Source organism: Loxodonta africana, chromosome 13, assembly GCF_030014295.1.
Source record: "Loxodonta africana isolate mLoxAfr1 chromosome 13, mLoxAfr1.hap2, whole genome shotgun sequence".
Classification (NCBI taxonomy): Eukaryota; Metazoa; Chordata; class Mammalia; order Proboscidea; family Elephantidae; genus Loxodonta; species Loxodonta africana.
In genome coordinates, this window is record NC_087354.1 from 53,743,996 (window position 1) to 53,758,219 (window position 14,224).

The 14,224-nt window shown below is 36.9% G+C and overlaps 1 protein-coding gene across 3 annotated transcripts in view; it reads left to right on the top strand.

Moving 5' to 3' along the window:
- VPS13C (vacuolar protein sorting 13 homolog C) overlaps positions 1 to 14,224 on the top strand; it is a 187,196-nt gene that overhangs the window by 50,281 nt on the left and 122,691 nt on the right. For all 3 annotated transcript variants that reach the window (XR_010317431.1, XM_064267464.1, XM_064267465.1), the window contains exons 12-16: positions 605 to 711; positions 1,261 to 1,432; positions 5,052 to 5,114; positions 10,302 to 10,431; positions 11,184 to 11,278. Coding sequence is in view for 2 of the 3 variants with exons in the window: in XM_064267464.1 (XP_064123534.1) it covers positions 605 to 711; positions 1,261 to 1,432; positions 5,052 to 5,114; positions 10,302 to 10,431; positions 11,184 to 11,278 (567 nt within the window). In the remaining variant the exon portion in view is untranslated. The remainder of the gene's footprint in view (positions 1 to 604; positions 712 to 1,260; positions 1,433 to 5,051; positions 5,115 to 10,301; positions 10,432 to 11,183; positions 11,279 to 14,224) is intronic.

Sequence of the window (14,224 nt, forward strand, 5' to 3'; positions counted from 1 at the left end):
CTGGAGCAGCTTGAAAATCAGCTCATAGATAGCTATTGCTGTAATAATGGCCTAGAGGAAAAATTTGTACCTTTGGGAACAGGTGTATTCCTTGTCAGCAGTTAGAGGCCATGTTTTATTGTTCCTAAGATGCACATTTATTTCATATTTTTGCATACCTGAAAATAGGGTGTATTTTATTACTGGTGTTATGACAGAACTTAATTGAGAGCACCTTTTACTTTTGTACTGTAACCTTAAAATAACATGGTAACTTATATTTAAGGGTGCCTTTTTTTAATTTGATGTGGAGTCCTGGTGGCAAATTGTTAAAGAGCTCGGCTGCTAAGCAAAAGGTCAGCAGTTCGAATCTGTGAGCCAGCCCTTGGAAACCCTACATGGCCGTTCCGCCCTGTCCTGCAGGGTTGCTGTGAGTTGGAGTAGGCTTGACAGCAGCAGGTTTGGGATAATGGTTTAAATTTGTGAAGGATGGTGTCTTCTTGTGTTACTAGTTAACATGATCATTATTGTTAAGGGAATTTGGAGTCTCCTAGGTTGAAAATCAGTAATATCTGATATTTATCATGTATGCAATGTAATAAACATTTTGTTTTTATTTTGATAGTACCTAAGTATGATTGACCTTTTGGAGTCAGTGGATTATATGGTTAGAAATGCCCCTTACAGGAAATATAAGCCTTATTTACCGCTTCATACCAATAGTCGACGATGGTAAGTTACAATTTGTTTTTTGAGAAATGTATATTCTTGTAGCTAGGAACTCTCAGAGTTAAAAGGCCTTTAGAATCATCTAATCCGGCTGCTTTTTTTTTTTTTAAACAAAAGCTAGGGATATCTTTTCTATGCTCATATCACTTTTTTCATAAACGCTACCTCTTATGCTCCTGTCCTTAGTTTCATATTCTTAACTTTCAAGATTTTCGAACATTAAAAAAAAAATCTTATACCCCATCAGTCACCAACATGGAATCACTGTTTTAACTGTACCGGAATACTGTTTATGTCCTGTAACATGCAAATTTGTGTCTTTATGGTTTTGCTCTTGGCGTACTCTCTCCCTGGAATGGTTTACTCATATTTCAGTTTATTTAAGTCAGAGAGCCGTACTGGGGAATTGAAGTGCTATTACTGAACTCTTACAGGAAGACTGTTAATAAGAACAAAAAATTTGGTGGTGCAGATCTAAAAAGTCAAAGCTGTTTTCCTGGTCTGGCTTAGACCTTTATATTCAAATGTTCTTTAATAAAATTTGATTTGCAGGTGGAAATACGCAATTGATTCTGTTCTCGAAGTTCATATAAGAAGGTATACCCAGATGTGGTCATGGAGTAACATAAAAAGACACAGGCAGTTACTCAAGAGTTATAAAAGTGCCTACAAAAACAAGTTAACTCAGACTAAAGTCTCAGAAGAAATACAGAAACAAATTCAGGTATGTCTTTGAAAGCTATAATTTGTCTAACCGTTATTTAGTATTAATTCTAATGAAATATTTATATTGATGGAAGTTTCCCTACATTTAATTTGAATCAAAATATAATTTTAGACAAAACAAAACTGATCTCTTTTTGAGAGAGAATTTTACGGGAGACTGTAGACTTGTTTTCCCCCGCTTAAAAAAATAAAAAACAAACCTTTTTTCCCTCATCCTAATAGATAAATAGATAAATGAGGCTATCATAAACTATTTGGCGGAATGTGTCTAGTTTTTATAATATTGTTTAGAAAATCATTCTAGAAGTGTCGAAAATGTGTTTATTATTAGCTAGATGTGCCTTCTGATTTTTTTCAGTTTCAGCTTGAACTTGCATATAAGCAATTGATGGTCTGTTCCACAGTCGGCCCCTGGCCTTGCTCAGACTGATGATATTGAGCTTTTCCATCGTCTCTTTCCACAGATGTAGTCAATGTAAAATATCAGAGCAAGTCCACGAGAGCCAAAGTATGACCTTGAGTATATCCCACCTGAATTTAGAGACCATCTGAAGAATAGATTTGACACATTGAACAGTAGTGACCACAGAGTAGACGAGTTGTGGAACGACATCAAGGACATCATTTATGAAGAAAGCAAGAGGTCACTGAAAAGACAGGAAAGAAAGAAAAGACTAAGATGGATGTCAGAGGAGACACTGAAACTTGCTCTGGAGTGTCGAGCAGCTAAAGCAAAAGGAAGACTTGATGAAGTAAAATAACTGAACAGAAGATTTCAAAGGGCCTCTTGAGAAGACAAAGCAAAGTATTATAGTGACATGTGCAAAGAGCTGGAGGTGGAAAACCAAAAGGGAAGAACACGCTCAGTGTTTCTCAAGCTGAAAGAACTGAAGAAAAAATTCAAGCCTTGAGTTGCAATAGTGAAGGATTCCATGGGGAAAATATTAAATGATGCAGGAAGCATCAAAAGAAGATGGAAGGAATACACAGAGTCATTACCAAAAAGAGTTAGTCGATATTCAACCATTTCAAGAGGTGGCATATGATCAGGAACCGATGGTACTGAAGGAAGAAGTCCATGCTGCTCTGAAGGCATTGGCGAAAAACAAGGCTCCAGGAATTGATGGAATATCGATTGAGATGTTTCAACAAACAGATGCAGCGCTGGAGGTGCTCACTCATCTATGCCAAGAAATATGGAAGACAGCTTCCTGGCCAACTGACTGGAAGAGATCCATATTTATGCCTATTCCCAAGAAAGGTGGTCCAACCGAATGTGGAAATTGTAGAACAATATCGTTAATATCACACGCAAGCAAAATTTTGCTGAAGATCATTCAAAAACGGCTGCAGCAGTATATCGACAGGGAACTGCCAGAAATTCAGGCTGGTTTCAGAAGAGGACGTGGAACCAGGGATATCATTGCTGATGTCAGATGGATCCTGGCTGAAAGCAGAGAATACCAGAGGGATGTTTACTTGTGTTTTATTGACTATGCAAAGGCATTCGACAGTGTGGATCACAATAAACTATGGATAACATTTTGAAGAATGGGAATTCCAGAACAATTGTGCTCATGAGGAGCCTTTACGTGAATCAAGAGGTGGTTGTTCGGACAGAACAAGGGGATACTGATTAGTTTAAAGTCAGGAAAGGTGTGCGTCAGGATTGTATTCTTTCACCATACGTATTTAATCTGTATGCCGAACAAATAATATGAGAAGCTGGACTATATGAAGAAGAAAGGGGCATCAGGACTGGAGGAGGACTCATTCACAACCTGCGTTATGCAGATGCCACAACCTTGCTTTCTGAAAGTGAAGAGGACTTGAAGCACTTACTAATGAAGATCCAAGACCACAGCCTTCAGTATGGATTGCACCTCAACATAAAGAGAACAAAAATCCTCACAACTGGACCAATGAGCAATATCATGATAAACGGAGAAAAGATCGAAGTTGTCAAGGATTTCATTTTACTTGGATCCACAATCAACAGCCATGGAAGCAGCAGTCAAGAAATCAAAAGACTCATTGGATTGGGCAAATCTGCTGTAAAGGACCTCTTCAAAGTGTTGAAGAGCAAAGATGTCATCCTGAAGACTAAGGTGCACCTGACCCAAGCCGTGGTATTTTCAATGACATCATATGCATGTGAAAGCTGGACAATGAATAAGGAAGACCGAAGAAGAGTTGACGCCTTTGAATTGTGGTGTTGGCGAAGAATATTGAATATAGCATGGACTGCCAAAAGAAGGAACAAATCTGTCTTGGAAGAAGTACAGCCAGAATGCTCCTTAGAGGCAAGGATGGCGAGACTGCATCTTACATACTTTGGACATGTTGTCAGGAGGGATGAGTCCCTGGAGAAGGACATCATGCTTGGCAGAGTACAGGGTCAGCAGAAAAGAGGAAGACGCTCAAGGAGGTGGATTGACACAGTGGCTGCAACAATGAGCTCAAGCATAACAACAATTGTAAGGATGGCTCAGGACCGGGCATTGTTTCGTTCTGTTGTGCATAGGGTCGCTATGAGTCGAAACTGACTCAATGGCACCTAACAACAAGAACAACAACAGATGGGCCTTGTTTGTTTTGTTAGTAAGAGCCCCATGTTTATATATGGTAGTGGCTTTTTTAAAGCGTTCAAAGTATTATTTACAAAAAAAGGCTTTATCCCTTCTTCAAATAAATGTTAGTTACCCTATTTTAAAAGAAAAATACACATTGAATACATTATTTGCTTAATATCACTTAGTCTTGGTTATAGAACTATTTCTGTAACTGCTTTATAATGTGAAGAATGAATTGAATCTCTGGTATTCTGAAATACATGGTGACCACCAGTATTGCAAAGGAAACAGTAATACACCAGTATGGTATATTCGCAAAATTATTGGTATTGGAGTTAGATGGATTTGGGTTCAGGTGGTAGGGTGGCTACTTACAGACTTCCTGATCATGGGCACAAGTTTCTTGACCTCTGGTGTCTGGCGTTCCCATTTATAAAATGGAAATAATATCTCTCTCACAGAGTTGGGAGAATTACATGAGATAACGCGTAAATCACAGGGCCCACAGTACCCCCAGTGAATGTTAGATTCCCCCACGATTCTGAATCCACTCCATGGCAACCAACAATACCAGCCACTGTTACGTAAAGTCACCAAATCAGTTTCTTCTTTAGGCTACTTGTTGATTTGCAGAATTTTTCACTCTTAAATTCTCTGTTCTTTTATAATGATGCTTTTGGCACAATGGTTGTAAAATAATTTAGGATAGGAGAGTAAGAGCAGTAACTGTAAGGATAGAACTGAGATAAGTCTCCTTTGCGAATGTTTTTGTTTCCATGTACATATATTATCTGTACCTGATAATGGTCTTAGGGAAGAATTCTTATTTTCAAACACTGTGCTTAATGAGGGTTTACTTTCTTGGAAAACTTATTTTTCCTTATTGTAAAAACTAAAAAATTTCAAAGGCAAGTGTACGTTCAAATTTATATTTTCATTAGATCTCAGGTATTGTTAATGGACTAAACATAAAAACATAGAAAAAAAATTTTTTTTCATTTAATGATCATTTTACTTGTTTACAAGTGTCTCTTTGTTTTGTAGGAGTTGGAGAAGACCCTTGATGTTTTTAACATAATTTTAGCAAGGCAGCAGGCACAAGTTGAGGTAATATTTTTAGCAGCTGATTTTGTGTTTTCAGTGTTAATGCCAACTGCTTTAAACCTCAGATTAAGAATCTGAATTTCATAGTTTGGGGAGTTGCTGAGATTTACCGCAGTGAGACTAGAGGTTGTGTTTTTATTGCCTAATTCAGTCTCTGGAGAAACGACTGGAGTGGTGGCAAAAAGCCACTAACGTGAGGGGAACAAAAACATAAAAAAATTTATACAAAAAGTTTGAAAAACTCACAGAAGGAAGTAGATGAAAATTATTTGTAATCCTAGCGATTTGGAATGCAATCTATGGATCCTGTTATAATCCTCTAGAAAATGTTTATTTTTTTTATTTTTGTTTTAGTACACATCCTGATTAGGTTCTGACAGTAAATTTTGTTTTGCTTTTGTGAACAGTGATTCACATCTCAGTTTAGTTCTCTGTCCCTTTGGTATGTTGGTTTGAGGCATGACTGAGGAAGGATCTACTGTTGTTGGCAGAATTTCACTCCTTTTGGCTGTGAGATGGAAGGCTTTATTTTCTTGCTGGATTTCTGCCAGAGGCTACCCTCAGCTCATAAATATCACCCTCAGTTCCTTGCCAAATGGGCTTCCCAGCATAGACATTCCACAACAAGGAAGCTTATTTCTTCCAAGCCAGCAAGGGAGGGAGAGAATCCAGCAAGGCGGGCCCTACAGCGTTGTACACATATTTACAATCACATACATTCCTGTTGCCTTGGTCATATTCTATCGGTTAGAAGTGAGCCACAGCTTATGCCCACACTCAATGGCAGGTAACTACGCAAAGTTGAGAACATCAGGAGTAAGAGATCATGGCGGGGGACACCCTTGAGTCCGTCTGCCACCCCATATGAGAAAAATAAAAACCAAAAAACCTGGGAAACTCTTGCACAGGTTGTTTTTCCAAGTTTTGACTCCCCAAGCTGCCTGTTTTTGTTTACTTTTCAGAGCCTTAGGTAGATGTTTTTGTTTTTTGTCCAGAATTTTTAATTGTAATCAGCAGGAAGGATGGGCTGTGATGGACTTATACCACCATTTTGGAACTGAAACTTCATCATTGGGTATAGCAATAGAGAGGTCATTTAAAGAGCAATTTAGTAGTATAGTGCGGACATAAGCCGGATTGGAATGAGAGGTGGTAGGAGACTAGAAATTGGAGACAGTGAGTGTAGCTGGTATGTTGGTTTGCTGGAAGGGGAGCAGGTATAGAGTAGTAACTGGTGAGCATATGGAGTCAAGAGAAGGTTTTGTAACTTGCTGTTCTTTGTTTCTTTTTCTTTCTCTCTCTCCCTCCCTTCTGCCTTCTTTCCTTTCCTCCTTTTTAATTTGATATAGTTTTCCCATTTTCAGTGCCAGTGCAGTCATTAACAACATCGTTTTAAATAGCTGAGTAATATTCTACTGTGTGCATATACCAGAATTTGCTTCACTGTTTCCCACTAGTTATATTTAATTATAAATAACACTAACATGAACAGCCTTGTCTATAAATTTTCAGAAAAATCTTTTATTTTCTTAAGGACACATTCCTCAAGGTGCAGTTAATTGAGTCAGTGTGAATGTTTTAAAAGGCAGTTGCAGCTCTATGGACTGTTCCTGTGAATGAGAAGAACGAAGGGCTGGAGGAAACATCCTAACTCAAGTAGCTTCAGTTTAATTGGGTATTCTTAATACCAGCTGTTTAAAAATTGAAGAAAGAGGGTGAATTATTGAATGCAGTGGACAAAAAAGGATCGATGTAGGTGAAGAGAATGTAGTTAGATTCATCCAAGATTGGTGTTTTTTCATTGTAATAGAAAACCCACAGGGTGATAGATTTTAAAATACAGGCATGGGATTGGTTGAAGTTATTTACCATGGACTCTTAGCTGGACAGGGAAGGAAGTGAATGCAACAGAGGGGGTTTTAGGGAGAAATGAAAGGGCTCTGCATCCCTTTTCATATTAAGTCTTGTGTTTATATTGTTTATTGTGTGTGTATATATAGTGTATGTGTATATATAACATACATATATATGTATGTTATGTATGTATATATACTATGTATGTTATATATAAAAAATATAGATTCACAGGAAGTTGCAAAGATAGTTCACAGAGGTCCTGTGTATCCTCCACCCAGTTTCCCCTGATAATTACATCTTACGTAATTATACAGTGAAACCTGTGAGAGCTGGAACTCACCAGGACTGCCTTGTTTTTCTGGGTCTTGCAAGTTTTCTGCCTTTGAGAGGGTGCAGTCTTACCGCTTTTGTATTATTGTTTTAGTGGAAAGTATTTGAGTTTTCCTTCCCTGACAGGTTTCCACCTTACACAGGTTCGGCCTTCACAGGTTTAACTGTAGGATACCATCAAAACCAGGAATAGGGTGTGTGCGTATACTTCTGTGTCAACTCTGTCATTTTTAAATGGTAATTCTTGTAATTTTTTACAATGATATTTGTCAACATATAGGAAAGTCTCTGTTTGCATTTTCTCTCAAAGAATTTTTTTTTTTTTTAAACCCAGATAAAAAACCAGAACCGAACCCACTACTGTCAAGTCGATTCTGACTCATAGCGACCCTATACGACAGAGTAGAACTGCCCCATAGGGTTTCCAAGGAGCGCCTGGAGGATTTCAACTGCTGACCTTTTTGGTTAGTAGTTGTAGCTCTAACCCACTGTGCCACCAGATAATATACATTTAGTTGAGTGTCTTTTCCAAAATAGCCCAGTTTCATCTACATTGTGGAACTGTTGAGGCGATAAAACTCCCTGCTTGATGATTTTTGCTGTTGTTGAAGAAAATTCTGGTCATGCCAGTCATTCTGAACCCTGTCTGCACATCAGAATCACCTGGATAGTTTACAAAAATACTGGTGCTTTGAACCCACTCCTTTAAGATTTGATGTAATTGATCTGTGGTGAGACTTGGGCATTGGGATGTGTGTGTGTGTGTACACACACACATACATAAAACCAAAAACCAAACTCATTGCTGACAAGTTAATTCTGACTCATAGCGACCCTATAGGACAGAGTAGAACCAGTCCATAGGGTTTCCAAGATGCAGCTGGTAGATTTGAACCACTGACCTTTTGGTTAGCAGCCAAGCTCTTAACCATGTCGCCATCAGGTCTATATATATATATATATATATATATATATATATATATATATATATATATATATATTTAATAGACTATTTTTGAGAGTAATTTTAGGTTGACGGGAAAATTTGTGCTGAAGTTACAGAGAGTTTCCACATACCCCTCTGCTCCTGCACACCGTTGTATCAGCATTTTTTAAAAAAGCTTCCTGATGAGTTATGTTCAGCCAGAATGGAATACCACTGAGCTGTGTGGTATCCATTCACTTTCAGCCTTTCGTTCACTTTCAGTGTGCAAATTCAAACAGACCTTGAGTGTCTGCACTCAGCTGTGGCTTGTGACAGAAGTTTAACATTTTCCCCACACTCTGCGTTCTCAAACACTACCCTTGTCTTCTGAAATACCAGCAGGTAAAGAGGCTCTTTCATCACTACTTTTTGAAAGGCAGAGCCCTTTTTATAGGTTGTACAGTTTCTTTGTCCTGAAGATTCAGACCTATTGTTGAAACTATGTAGCCTGTATCCTTATGCTATATATGACATTTTTGAAGCCACGTTCAGATTTTATTATTTCTTATTTTGTGTCTTAGCTCATTTGCCTCTTCTCATTAGCATTGCAGTGCTTAGGGCTTTTGACATGATAGGACATGATATGATTAGTTTCTTTTAAAAAATATCTCAAAGTTAAAGAAAGACAAACCCAGCAAGCACGTGGATTAGCAATACTGTGCCTAAGTCTGCAATGAACTCAAAATACTGGTGACTGGAGCCGATTTGCTTTTGCTGAAGCTTTGTGTCCTTGAGCATTTTCCAGTGGAAAGTTTCTTGATAAAAATGATAGTTGTAACTAGCGTTTTCTTGATATAATTTGTTGGGAACTGTTAATTCTGAGGAAGGTACTGTTGTTATCTTCATTTTATATTGAGAAATTGAGGCGTAGAAAGTTTGAATAAGTTGTGTAAATTTTGCTTATTATGAAAACTAAAAAAGCACAGTAATTTTCTAATGCCAAGGAAATAAAGAAGTTAAGTATGTTATTTCATGTAGAGTAAAAAGTAATCAGATGTCATGTGTTTTTTATTCAGTACATTCTGACTACTGAAAAAGGATTGTTTGTTAAGTGTGAGAAACGATGGTTAGTTACATTTGAGGTCTAACTGGGGCCTTCGATAGCTTTCTGTGCAGATGTATACCTGTTCCCTCATTATGTACTTCATGTCTGGTTGGTAAAGACATCTTAGTTCACTTAGCTTAAACAGTTATTATTTTACTAATCCAACTAATCTCTCTACTGTAGAATTAAACTTTTTCCTTTTAACTTCTCTTTTGAATTATTTTATTTTTTTGTTACAAAAAGGTTCATTACCAATTTAAAGTATTTTAAATTTTAGGTAGGACAGTTATTAAAATGTACTTATTCAGAGAGTGAGAACATAGAGTCTGAATTACTTATCCACTTTATTCTCTTTATCCCTCTGTTTTCTGTTTTTTATCTTTATTTTTCGTTTAAATGTTACTGAAAAGTGGGCAAAGAGAAGGGTTAGTAGAAAATCAAGTCAGGTTCATTGAGAAAAGGGAAAGAAATGAGAATCAAGGACTATCTGTTTTTATTTGTATGTGCTCCTCCACCTTCCACCCATGTCCATAGTTAGCAAACCAGTGATGTATATCAGCTCTCAAATAGGATTGTATTAAATTAATGCTTTTTGGGTGTGGAAGCATCTCCCTTTCAGGGAACGTACCATTTTATAAACCTGCAGTCTTGGTGTCCTCTTCACTTAAAAATTTGGAAGACACGTTGCTTAGAAAAATGTCACTGGAAACCTTAACTGTGTTGCTGCTAAAAATGAAGTTGCATCAGAATGCCGTCAGTAGGGTGCAAGCTGTGGGAAGGAAGTTAACAGTGGGGCTGGGTTAACCAAAACACGCTGCCTATTAGCTAAGAAGGGATTGGCTTCTCTTGACTCTTTTTAATATAATATTACAGTGATAAAAAATTAACTGTTTTTGTTAGCGGATTACACCTAAAAATGAAGAAGAAGCCATTTATTCTTTAACTAAGCTAAAAAAAATTTTTATTTTTTTAGGTGATTCGGTCTGGGCAAAAATTAAGAAAAAAATCTGCTGACCCAGGTGAAAAACGTGGAGGCTGGTTTAGTGGGTTTTGGGGTAAGAAGGAATCTAAGAAAAAAGATGAAGAATCTTTGATTCCTGAAAGTAAGTTCCAAGTCAGATAATTTACTGTACGCTGATAAGAAAAAAACATATAAATTATATCTTGGTCAGTTAGTTGGATTTTATTTTAAAATACTTTTGAAATAGAAGTTATATATATTATATAGCTCAGTGTGGTACCTAAATTAAATATAAAGCCATTAATTTTTTTTAACTATTTCTTCAGCAAACACATTAGGCTGAAATATTTGTGTTTATCTAACTAAAATAAAACTGATTTTTTTTGAGAATAATTACTTGAGTCTCAGCATTTAGCATTCCTTGTTAAATATTACATGGGTATTTAATTACAAATTGTACTTTAGCTTTGTAAATGCTTACCAAAAAACTTGTTGCCATCAAGTTGATTCGGTTCTAACACATACTGACCTTGTAGGACAGAGTAGAACTGCCCCGTAAAGTTTCCAAGGAGCAGCTGGTACATTGGATCTGCCAGCCTTTTGGTTAGCAGCCAATCTCTTAACCACTGTGCCACCAGGGCTCTTTTAAATGCTTAGGAATTCTAAAATTCTTATATGATACTGAATTTCCTTAATGGTGTCTCCTCACCATTTCTTGATCTAAGCAAGCAAATATAGTATGTTTGTTTTAACTAGTAAAAGTAGTATATAACTACTTTTGCTTTAGCATTTGTATCTTTTGATTTTGGGACACTTGTTAATTGGTTTGACTTAGATTGTATCTGTAAAACTGAAGCAATCGATTTTTTAAAGTATTTAATCTTTTTTTTGTAGCTATTGATGACCTTATGACTCCAGAGGAAAAGGCCAAGCTCTTTACTGCTATTGGTTATAGTGAGAGCACCCACAACCTAACCTTACCCAAGCAGGTAATTATTCAGGTGATCAAAGAGGTATTTTGTTTCATCGTACTGTATTATCTTGAACTGGTTTAAACACATTATTGGATTTTACGTAACTAAAGATACTTAAAAAAAAATATTTACCATTTCTGTTTCACTTAATATTTCGTTGTTAAATGCTTTTTGTCACATCTTACCAGTTAAATTTTTTATTTTTAATGTTGTTTTATTTATTGATCTCTTCCTTTATTACTGGTGCTTTTTGGTATCTTGTTTAAAAAAATCTTTCCTCTCCATGAGGTCAAGAAAACATTCTCTTTCCAGAGGCTTTATATGATTCTACTTTTCACACTTAGATCTACAATTCATTAGGAATTGATATTTTACATATGTTACGAGGTCAGGTTTTAGGTTTATTTTTTCCATACTTTTGTCTACTTGACCTAGCTCGAACTGCTGAAAAGCCTATCCTTTCCTCGTTGCTCTCTAGTTACCCCTTTATCATCAGCCAGGTGTCCATGTGCTTGTGGAATCTCTGTTCCCTTACCTGGGCTATTTGTCTGTCCCTGTAGTACACTGTTTTAGTTACTGTAATTTTGTAAGCTGTCCTGGTACCTAGCTGAGTAAGTCTTCCAACTCTATTCTTTAAGATTGTCATATCTATTCCTGGCCCTTTGCATTTCCATTTAAATTTTAGAATCAGTTTGTGTGATTTTGATTGAGGTTTATTTTATTGAATCTATAAATCAATTTGAGGAGAATCAACGTCTTTATAATATTGAATCTTCTAATCCATAAATATAGTATATGCCTCCATTTATTTATCTTTAATTTCTCTCAATAGTATTTTATGGTTTTCTGGGTAGAAGTTGCACATCTTTTGCTGGGTTTGTTATAAATGGCATCTTGAAAAATTTTTTTTGAGGTATGATTGACATGCAGTAAAACATACAGATTTTAAGGCTCGTTTTGATGCACGTGGACAGTCGAATCCACCTGTACAACCAGCACCCAAAACGAGGAACATTTCCATCCCCCAGAAAGGTCCCTTGTGACCTTTTCCAGCTGTTTTTCTTTCTTGCCTTCCAAAAGCAACCACCTCATGACATATGTCACCATAGATGACTTTTTCCTGTTCATGCATTTTTGCTTTTAGCTTCTTTTGCTCAACATAATGCTTTTGCTATTCATTCATGTTGTTGTGTGTATCAGTAGTTTGTTCCTTTTCATTGATGAGTAGTATGCCAGAGCCAGAATGCTCCTTAGAAGCAAGGATGGCGAGACTTCCTCCCACATACTTTGGACATGTTATCAGGAGGGACCAGTCCCAGTAGAAAGACATCATGCTTGATAAAGTAGAGGGTCAGTGAAAAAAAGGAAGACCTTCAACAAGATGGATTGACACAGTGGCTGCAACAGTGGGCTCAAGCATAGCAACGATTATCAGGATGGTGCAGATCACGCGGTGTTTCGTTCTGTTGTACATAGGGACCAACTTGACTCCTAACAATAACAGCATCCCATTGTCTGAATGTACAACAATTTGCTGTCCATTCTCCTGTTGATATGTTTCTTTGTTGTTTCAGGTTTGGTTTTTATGAATAGGGCTGCTGTGAACATTCTTGTCCGAGTCTTTTATGAACATACGTTTATTTCTTTTGGGTAAATACCTGGGAGTAGAATTGCTGGGTAATAGGTTATATGTATGTATAATCTTTTTAAGAAACTGGCAAATAATTTTCCAAAAAGGTTGTAATAGTTTCTGCTTCCGTCAGTAATTCCACTTGCTCCACATTCTCACCACATTTTGTGCTTTTTAGCCTTTTTTTTAATTTTAGCCATTCTAATGGGTATGATATGTTAGTCCACTATGGTTTTAATTTGCATTTTCCTGATAACTAATGGTGTTGAGCATTGTTTCATGCCTTATTGTCCATCTCTATATGTTCACTTGGAAACCCTGGTGGTGTAGTAGTTAAGAGCTACGGCTTAACCAAAAGGTTGGCAGTTTAAATCTACCAGGCATTCCTTGGTAACTCTATGGGGCAAGTTCTACTCTGTCCTGTAGGGTCGCTATGAGTCGGAATTGACTCGACGGCATCAGGTTTGGTCTGGTTTTTATATGTTCATTTGCGAAGCATCTGTTGAAGTGTTTTTTGCTAATTTTTAAATTGGGCTGTTTGTCTTTATATTATTGTTTTTAGCTCTTTACACTTCCTGGATGTTACATATATACCTGCCCAACCAATTGGGAGAGATCCATATTTATGCCCATTCCAAAGAAAGGTGATCCAGTGGAATGTGGAAATTATCAAACAATATTATTAATATCACATGGAAGCAAAATTTTGCTGAAGATAATTAAAAAATGGCTGCAGGTGTACATCAACAGGAAACGGCCAGAAATTCAGGCTAGATTCAGAAGAGGACATGGAATGAGGGATATCATTGCTGATGTCAGATGGATCTTGGCTGAAAGCAGAGAATGCTGGAGAGATGTTTACCTGTGTTTTATTGACTATGCAAAGGCATTCGACTATGTAGATCATAACAAATAATGCATAACATTGCAAAGAATAGGAATTCCAGAATGCTTAATTGTGCTCATGCATCATATACATAGATCAAGAAGCAGTTATTTGAACAGAACAAAGGGATACTACGTGGCCTAAAATTGGAAAAGTTGTGCATTAAGGTTGTATCCTTTCACCATACTTATTCAATCTGTATGCTGAGCAGATAATCCAAGAAGCTGGACTTTAAGAAGAACTCGGCATCAGGATTGGAGGAAGACTTATTTAACTACCTGCAATATGCAGATGGTACAACTTTGCTTGCCAAAAGTGAAGACAGTTTTAGGCACTGATGAAGATCAAAGACCACAGACTTCAGTATGGATTACACTTCAATATAAAGAAAATGAAGATCCTTACAAGCGGACCAATAAGCAACATCATGTTACATAAATGACAT